Consider the following 9,589-nt stretch of genomic DNA (forward strand, 5'->3'; position numbering starts at 1 on the left):
GCTCTTGTTGTTCATTACGACCTTACAGTTCGCCATGCAGATGTGGACACCTTCAAACTCCCGCGTCACGCCAGCCTGTATGCAGAAAAAAAATCACAACTCAATTCTCGCCCATTCATCCCAAAGCCATCCAAAGTATTTCACCTGGATGGACACTACACTCCCACATTCCCCTTGTGCTTGATTTCCACTCATCTCTGAAAGCTACCCGAAACACTGCACCCACAAACTGCATCGCTGCTTCACTGCTCCCTGCACCACACAGTGTCCAACACTACACTCTCATTCCACGTGTGCTGCATTCCCACTCACCTCTAACCACTGCACCCACAAACTGCATCGCTGCTTCACTGCCCCCTGCACCACACAGTGACCAACACTACACTCTCTCATTCCACCTGTGCTGCATTCCCACTCACCTCTAACTACTGCACCCACAAACTGCATCGCTGCTCTACTGCCCCCTGCACCCCACAGTTTCCCTTGATGATCTGGGCGTTCGTGAACTTCTATGTCAAGCAACCCTGTGTGCTGCTGGAGTTGATCTGTCTGTTCGGCTACTCCGTCTTCATGTTCATCCCTGTGTCGGTATGTCTGGCAGAAGTGGTCTCTAGCCATTCCAGACTGTGTGGCGAAAGTATGCATACAACTGGGACTTGTGATGTGAGATGCTGACTACCAATGGTGTATGTGTGTGAGTGTTGCGTAGTAGGTATCGTTTCGGGCATTGGTAGTGCTGCTGCTAGCGATGTTTGTGTGAAGAAGAATAAAATGTGACGACGAGTATGGTCATTTTCAACTTTTTTTTTCTTCATATTAAGGGCCGAAGTCCACACAGTATGTATATGCTATCCAAACCGCATCCATACAGCTCTACTCATCAGGTTGCCATGATAACGACATACAATTGGGTTCCTTCTTCCCTGTACTAATGTGCATACATTTCTTTTGAAAGGTGGTCTGCGTTGTGCCAAGTGAGGCGTTGAGATGGACCGCTGTAGTTCTAGGCTTCGGCGTATCGAGTAAGTTATCTGCGCTAATTAAATGTATGCGTTTAGAATTTGAATCAACGTGTATTGTACTGCCTTTTGTGGCGTTGCTATAGCTGAAAACATACACGTGACATGTTAATTTACTTATCGAATCTCTATCGGATCTCTAGTTTCTGTGTCTGCAATTGAATTTCAACTCCGTAAAAATAGCACCTTTCAACTCCAATTTCTTCTCGACTATCCACAATTTTTAGGTCTGCACATTACCAATCACCGCTATTCAATTCGAATTCCATCTCTTTGATTCCCAGGTCTGGTCTTGCTGGGTAATCTGTATCCAATGATACAATCGCTGAACCAGAAGACAGCCTACGTGGTGCTCGGGGCAACGGCCTCGGCCCAGATTCTGCTAGCTGTGATATTCAAGATGTATTTCTTCGAGTATGCTTAATCCTGCCGCTGTTGTGAAGTTCCAAAGGCATATCCGAGTGTCACTGGCCTGTAGCAAAGTACTATTATACGTTGAAGACACGGAAGGTTAAGGTGTTCCCGAGTGCCCACTTCGAGAATACTTTTAAATAGCGAGTGTACGGACATGATGATCTTTCTCGGCAATACGACAAGACGCTTTGTTTTCGGCATGTAGCCGAGAATTACTTTACCTCCAGAATTATTAATTTTTGATCGACGAATACCTTCTGTGGGTGATTATTTTAAAACAAAGAGTATGAAGATTGTAAAGCTCATGACTTCTTGGTATATTTCGCATATTTTATGTATAGGTATGTATGTTTAATGTTTATGTGTATAATATGTATTTATGTGTTTCATTGTGTACTCGCATTGGAGTATCACAGATAGGGCGCCTGCCAGGTATGCAAAACCAAACACTGTGCTAGCGAATAGGCCCTACCCCACATACGAATGAAGTATCTGTACTTACAGGCACACAACTGAACTATCAATCCAGCCTAGCCTCTAAAATGTTTTTATTACATTGTCCGTATAGTTAGAGTTGCAAGTATGCATGAAGTCTCAGCATATACAGACGCACGTCTGAACGATCTATTCAGCTACTTTAATATATTGTTGGCAACATACTCAGTATGCAAGTATGCATGAAGTCTCTGCACATAAAGAGGCACTCCTGAACAATTTATCCAATATTTTTAATATATCTTTCGCAACATACACTATGCGAATAAGACAATTAGAAAAATAAGTTATATCTGTAATATGCAAGCATACATTACCTAAGCGCGACAGTAGCAGCATATTCAGTACTGAATAAAACTGAAACACGTTGAAAAAAAAGAAAGCAGCGGTCGGTTTTGATCCGACGTCCTCGAGGTTATGGGCCTCGCGCGCTCCCTCTGCGCCACGCTGCTAGTATTCTGAGCAAGTCAGATTGAGTGTTGAATTTTATTTATCATATATATATCCAAAAAGCATATTTCATTGTATACATTTGACTTGGATGTGTTATTTTGATGGTTATTATAGTGCTCTCTTGATTTTATTATCGAAAGCCTAAAAAGGTATATTGATCAAAGGCTGTGTTGTGCGAAACCACACCAACTCATCATGGTGTGCGTTTATGTTCGACTAACTCATATCTGTACAAATACCAGTTGGGCAGGTGAAGAGCCTGCAAAGTTGTAAATATCGCTTGTCTCGTTTACGACTTTAATAGGACACAGAAAATACACGCGCATGTTCACCAAAACCATTTATCTTTTGCACACAAGCACATAACTCTCATATGATGAAAAAGGCATTCGATCAGGCGTACATAGCCACGCTTCAGAGCCAACCATGCAAAATCAAACGTAGTATGTTACACCTGAAGAACCCTACCCAACCCACTAAAAGTGGGCTTTGGGGCGATACATTCAATGCACCTTGGGAGGGTGGCGACAGGGTGAATGGCTTATTCGGTCTAGTACAGTGGAAAAGCGGACAGAATGCACCCCCGTTTCCCAGCCCAGAGGAGGTGCAGAAACGCGTACCGTCGGTGAGTGTAGATACTGAGAAGTTGTTCTCAATCAGTCCGATGGCGGGTATATGTGGGACCGGATATGGTGGCAGCAATAGGGAAGTCACAGATGGCTTGGACGAACCTAATCAAAAGAATCAGATACAAACCACATGGATGGGGCATGCGTCCTTTCTAGTGCAATGCAGTGGTGTGAACATCCTCACCGACCCTGTGTGGGTAGACCGTGCTTCTCCAGTACAGTTTGCCGGGCCTAAACGCTATGTACAACCTCCCATAGAGATAGAGGATTTGCCACAGATACACATAGTCACTATCAGCCATAACCATTACGATCATCTGTGTGCTTCTACTGTTACGAGACTGCATAAGGCGTTTGACCCTGTATTTGTGGTACCGTTGGGTATGAAGAGCCGCTGGTTTGTACCGAACTTCGGGTCGAAATGGTCTAAAAATAGCATGGCCAAGGTGGTGGAGCTGAACTGGTGGGAAGAAGTGCCCTGCAAGTTCACCATCAAGACCCCATCCGAACACACCCTTTCCTCATGTGTGACAATAACGTCCACGCCAGTACAACACTGGACCACACGCACTTCGTTTGACCGCAACAAGGAGCTTTGGTGTGGCTTTGTATACTGCTTTGAGAGCAACGCTAATTACGGGACGGATTCCGGTACCGAGCTTTTGCCACCCCGACTGGCTTACCACGCGGGCGATACCGCGTACTGTCCGATGTTCTTAGAAACGGCCGAGGAGTTCTTTGGTGGACCGCTCACCAGTGGGGGTTCATCAGACGAGGAATCAAGGTGCAGGTTTGACTTAGCTATGATACCGATAGGTGCATACGACCCGAGATGGTTCTTGCAGGTGCAGCATGTAGACCCAAAAGAAGCGGTACAGGTGCACTTGGACTTGCGAAGGCCCAGACTGAGTGTGGGCATGCACTGGGGCACGTGGATACTAACGGACGAGCCTATCGATGAACCACCACTGCTGCTGAAGGCGGAAGCTCAGAAGGCTGGGTTGGAGGAAGGCGAGTTTGTGGTTCTGAAACACGGAGAGAGTGTAGCTATATAAAGTTTTAGGTTTGAGATGCGTGTTTTGTTCAAGTGTAGGTATGTATATATAAGCGCGAGTCTCGCCGGTTGTATGAAGCCTTGGAGTATACCAGTTTATTTGCATTTGTTTATGTCAGTGTGTAGCACAGCAGGATTGGGTGCATATGCAGCAAGTAGGTTTAGATGGAGTGTGGGCATGTACTGGGTATGTGGATACTAACGGACGAGTCTATTGGCGAACCAATACAGCTGCTTATGGTGGAAGATGGGAAGGCTATGTTGGCGGAAGGCGAGTTTGTGGCCGTCAAACACGGATAAAGTGTAGTTATATGGAGGTTTAGAGTGTGTTAGTGAGTGTGCATATCAATTGAAGAGTGTGAAGTCGGGAAAACGCGTTGTTTATATATACGATTTGTATATTGACGTATTATAAATGTGCTCGTCCATATATATACATATATATACATGCATACATACATACATACATACATACATACGTACATACATACACACACACACACACATATATATATATATATATATATATATGAATACGAATAGTATGTATATTTTGTAGGTATATGCACCTAAGGAGGATTACACATATGTAGATGTACGTATATAGCCTCGGAAGTATGTAAATATGGTACCGGAAAGTGTCCTGTTTGTAGTGGAGAACATGATTAGTAGACACCTTATCCGTGCGATACTCATAATATATATACATTCAATTTATAGAGCTCGTGAGTCATACTCTTCAAATATTACATTGCTTCGTACCCCGTGACTTTTTACCTACATAGGGCACATACACCACACCACAGACACTGCATGTGCTATATTTACTATTACATATAGTTGCGGTAGTCGTATACTGGCGGTCTAGTTGTGCGACACACTCTAATTGTTTCACTCCGATCATTAGTGTATGTATAGAGCAATAAGAGTGTGTTATAACCACCACTAGAATGTGTAAGCCAACACTAGAATGATTAGAATGTATATGAAAGAGTACACCACTGGACTCGATTATGGGAAACGTATTGGAGTGGGCCTCATTTCAACTAAAGGGTCTAACAACACCCACTGGTATTCCACCCCGAATTGACAGGAAATATCGAACGTTTTCACGGTCAATCGGTCATAGAGGAATGTACGCAGGAACCTTATTAGTCAGCAAAACATGAATACAATCATTCTTGCAATCGGCTTGCTACGACGATTATGCGTGCCATCCATCTCTATTTCCGTACAACAAGAATTTTTTAGTCGGCAAAAAAAAAAACAGGCAAAACTTGTTTTTGAAAACGTGTGTACAATCAAAACCTATTTTTAGAGAACATAAACCCTTTTTTCGTGAGGTTAAAACCTAGTTTTAGATAACATACGTACAATCAAACCAGTTAGTGAGCATACTTACAATGAAAACCTAACTTTAGTGAGCATACTTGCAATAAAAACCTATTTTTAGCGAGTATACGTACTATGATATCCTATTTTTAGAAACATACGTACAATCTATCGCATACTTTCAAAAAAGTCGTATTCTTAGTGAGCATACTTTCAATAAAAACCTACTTTTAGTGAGTATACGTACAATGAAAACCTATTTTTATAGAACATCCTTGCAATGAAATTCTATTTTAAAGCACATAAATACAGTTAAATCCTATTTTAAGGAACGTACGTACAATTAGAACCTATTTTCAGAGAAAATGCGTACAATGAAAACCTATTTTTAGAGAACGTACCTACAATTGAAACCTATTTTCAGAGAACATACGCACAATGAAACCTTATTTTAGAAAACGTATGTACAATTAAAACCCAGTTTTAGAGAACGTACGTACGATTAAAACTTCTTTCCTTTAAAGTACATATACACGTGCAATTTAATTTATTACTATTATTAACTCAATTAGTGATAGTGATACATCTCACGGAGAGCACTTTTCGTCCTGCACACGTGTATCCTAACAACGATGTACCGAACTGTTTCCAATTCTACCACCGCGTCCTTTGAAATCAGTGTGTGTTTTACCCCCTTGATCATTGTAGTGGCGACTCCAACTACTATGGGAGCAATAGCTATATATATATATATATATATATATACTGTCACGTTCATAGAATATTCCAATAAGGAACCTATATCTCTGTGTATTGAAGTGTTAGGTGGAAGCTTCTTGGTTGGCTGGTCACCTGGTTCGCACCCGGGTTTCTATACCACGACCGGCACAGGCCCAGCGCCTCCCTCGGCAGTTGACACCATGATCTCCTGACACATTTCGTCCGACTGCTGAAGAGAGCACAAGGTCATCGCTGAACTAGCCACAGACGGGGCTGTAGTATGTTCATTTCGGTTGCAAAAAAAAGAAGGAAGAAAGTGGAAGATCTCCACGAACTAGCTCAGATGAGGCTATGTATAGTAGCATGATAAACTAGCTCAGAGTGAGGCAATGTATGGTAGTATGGTGACCTAGCCATGTATGAGGCTGCGGTATGGTGATGTGTGCTTGTGTTTGTGCTATGCTTGGCGTGTATCTCGGGAGGGCCGGTGGTATCTTGACTGATTACCTTGTCTCACTATTGGCCATTTGTCTGTGTATGTATACACTATAGACCGATGGGCTATGCTGTAGTACACGGTAAACAGCTGTGCTATGCGCACGTGGTCCTGGACTGCATAGCGTTCTGGATATGCGCCGATAGTTAGCAATGGCGGTGGTGGTGGTGTGTGGAGTGGTGTTCAAGGGACCATCGGCCAGTAGTAGAAGCATGTGTCGGCTTGTCCTTATGAAAACAGTTCCATACTAGCGGGGCGTCTCTGCCCATACTTTTATCTATAGCCACAAGTGCGAGATCAGACACATCTTTCATATCCGCCCGAGGCTATCCAACTATGCCATGGTGTGTGGTGAAAGGATAGGCATCCCACAGTCGGCTGATACACTGGCATACGCATCAAGGACTTCATGACGGTGATAAGTGTCCGACGTAAACGGAACTGACAGAATGAGCGCCAGCGCCTCCTAGTAGTACCGAACTGCAACCCTCGGACACTCGGGCCTATCTATGTGAAAGTGAGGCATAGCTGCCTCATTACAAGCACAGCAATCCCACATGCCCTCATTTTGTCCCTCCCCTCCCCTGACCGGGGTGCCCTATATAGTCAGCCGTCCTTCCCCACGGTTGTAGTCGTGTATTGATAGTATTGTCGTGTGTTGGTAGTATTGTCGTGTGTTGATAGTGTTGTCGCGTGTTGATAGTATAGTCGTGTGTACGTGTTGCTGCCCCCTCCCCAATCTGTTGAGTGCAGTAGTCCAATGGTTCTCCATGCACACGCATGTCTGTGTTGAAGGTGTCAGGCCGACCGCTAGGGCTGAACAATGCCCTGCGTGTCTCGGTATATCTCATTGAGTCTTCACAGCGTACGATGGTATCCGAGGCACTACACGCACTGAGCCAGTACGTCAGTACTACGTGAGCCGACGGCTATATATGGCGGTAATTCTATCTACCCTTTGCCAGCCGAAATGCGGATGATCCGTCTGTGTTAGTGGGGGCCGGGACAAGTTACGGTATCTCTGCGGAGAAGCTCAGCTGCGTGTGTTCTTGTCGGTATATTGTATTGCACAGAGTGAACAATTAACCAGGAGATGAGATGGTGTACACAGGTTCGCCGGTTGGCTGCGTGCCCTGACGCTCCATAGTGGCCAATTAAGCAGGCGGTGGAGCCGTACAAGCGTGCGAGCGGCCACCGAAGAACGCCCCCAAGTCGTGACTGCTTAGTCGCATTGCTTGCGAATGCCGCCTGTGTTCTGTTAAACCGCTGGTGCGTACAGGCATGGAATAGTATCCCACTTGCACTGACGTTACAGTGCATCTTCCCCAGTGTGCGTATGTATTGGGGCGTGTCACGGCTATCTGTACTTGTACAGTGACTAGTACCGCCCCCGCAGTGGCCACTGTTGTGTCTTGGTCAGCTTCTTATCGGCCACCATACACAACTCCGTCGGTTCAGCCTCGGGCACCCTCAACCTCCAGTAGACCACAGCAGCCATGAAATCGCAAGGTATGGCTCAGAGGTTATACACCTATACACATGCACCTACGTATATTCATATACGCATGCACTTACGTATCTTCATATACACATGTATTCCCATACGCTCACACCATCATTTACTAATTGTATGCTTCTATGCCGAGCACACACGTGTGTGTGTGTCTTGCTTGTTGCCCTGGTGATGCCCTACTCACTTATCTGGATGTTCGGAATAGACTTCCTGAGCACGGCCAGCACCTGTTTGCTGACAGTGAGGCCATAGATCTCGAGGATGTGCAGGTGCTTCAGATTGCACAGAGTGGCGATACCGGCATCACTGACGGACGTGTAGGAGAGATCGAGATTCCTGTTTGATGGGGATACAGAAGGTGTGGCAAAGGGTTTGTGAGTATACTTTACACACTCCTTCAGGCGTGTATGAGAGATCGAGATTCCTGTTTGATAGGGGTACAGAAGGTGTGTCACAGGGCGTGAGGATGATTTATAAACTCCTTCAGACGTGTAGGAGAGATCGAGATTCCTGTTTGATGGGGGTACAGAAGGTGTGGTAAAGGGTTTGTGAGTATAGTTAATAAACTCCTTCAGGCGTGTATGGGAGATCTAGATTCCTGTTTGATGTGGGTACAGATGGTGTGGCAAAGGGCTTGTGAGTATAGTTTACACACTCCAAAAGAAAAAAGGGGCGAAATTGTATAAAGAGTTCGGATGTCTGGGGTGTGTAGCATAGAGCGTGAGTGTGGTATATACAAGCGAGTAGGCCGAATTAGAATAGTGGTACGATCTATCGAGTCTAATCACACGCGGTACAACAAGGTCGACCGTCACTTGCCTGCCGTTAACTCTTGGGTTCATGTAGCCACCTAACCCTACATCTATGCACAAGCACGCAACACCAGACAAATACGTCTCTATCTACACACTATCTCGTTCTCAAAGACAGCTGTTTGTACACATCAGCACGTACGCCGAAATGTTAATACTCACGATACGACAATACATGCTGTGTGTATTTCAACATACGACACATATCAGCACGTACGCTGATATATAACACATGCTGTGTGAATTTCAACATACGTCAGGCTTGGACACGATTGAACGAGGTCGGTGACACCCGCGTCTGTCAGTAACTCCTGGCCTGCGACAACGAGCGTGGTCATGTTCTTCTGGCTCTTCATTGCCCGTACCGAACTGTCGGTCAGCCATGGCGGAATACCCTGCACTCGCGCCAAATAAGCAAACACGTGAGAAAATAAATTCCTGGTTTAAACGCGTACAAGAGAAGAAGAAAAAGCAGGGGGTTTGTGACTGTTTAGGGTTTGATATATAAAGCTTGTATGTGACTAAAGGTCGATGAATTTAGATCCATGGGTGAATAAGAAGTTACATGTAACAACAATACCCTGATTACTGATTAATAGTATATATATATATATATATATATATATATACTACTACATATATATATAAGTAT

The 9,589-nt window shown here is 44.5% G+C and overlaps 3 protein-coding genes and 1 non-coding gene across 4 annotated transcripts; 2 read left to right on the forward strand and 2 right to left on the reverse strand.

Moving 5' to 3' along the window:
* Positions 1-471: 471 nt before the first annotated feature.
* On the forward strand, positions 472-1,734 carry SARC_11293 (hypothetical protein; the record flags this gene model as incomplete). The annotated part of the gene is made up of 3 exons (XM_014294621.1): positions 472-588; positions 956-1,022; positions 1,304-1,734. Coding segments are annotated over 3 exons (324 nt in total), but the record flags the coding sequence as incomplete, so codon positions are not given.
* A 574-nt stretch (positions 1,735-2,308) lies between these two features.
* SARC_30246 lies at positions 2,309-2,380 on the reverse strand. The gene has a single exon. It is a non-coding gene; the product is annotated as a tRNA-Met (tRNA).
* A 194-nt stretch (positions 2,381-2,574) lies between these two features.
* SARC_11294 (hypothetical protein) lies at positions 2,575-4,083 on the forward strand. Its single transcript, XM_014294622.1, has one exon. The coding sequence runs from the start codon at positions 2,755-2,757 to the stop codon at positions 4,063-4,065; it is 1,311 nt and encodes a 436-aa protein (XP_014150097.1). The 5' UTR covers positions 2,575-2,754; the 3' UTR covers positions 4,066-4,083.
* Positions 4,084-8,301: 4,218 nt separating this feature from the next.
* Positions 8,302-9,332, reverse strand: SARC_11295 (hypothetical protein; the record flags this gene model as incomplete). The annotated part of the gene is made up of 2 exons (XM_014294623.1): positions 8,302-8,461; positions 9,193-9,332. Coding segments are annotated over 2 exons (300 nt in total), but the record flags the coding sequence as incomplete, so codon positions are not given.
* Between the last annotated feature and the right edge of the window lie 257 nt (positions 9,333-9,589).

This window comes from Sphaeroforma arctica (genome assembly GCF_001186125.1).
Source record: "Sphaeroforma arctica JP610 unplaced genomic scaffold supercont1.1613, whole genome shotgun sequence".
NCBI classification, from domain to species: Eukaryota; class Ichthyosporea; order Ichthyophonida; genus Sphaeroforma; species Sphaeroforma arctica.

Bases quoted from the DNA above. Each gene is read 5' to 3' on its own strand.
- SARC_11294 (XM_014294622.1), top strand. From the start codon at position 2,755: ATGATGAAAAAGGCATTCGATCAGGCGTACATAGCCACGCTTCAGAGC.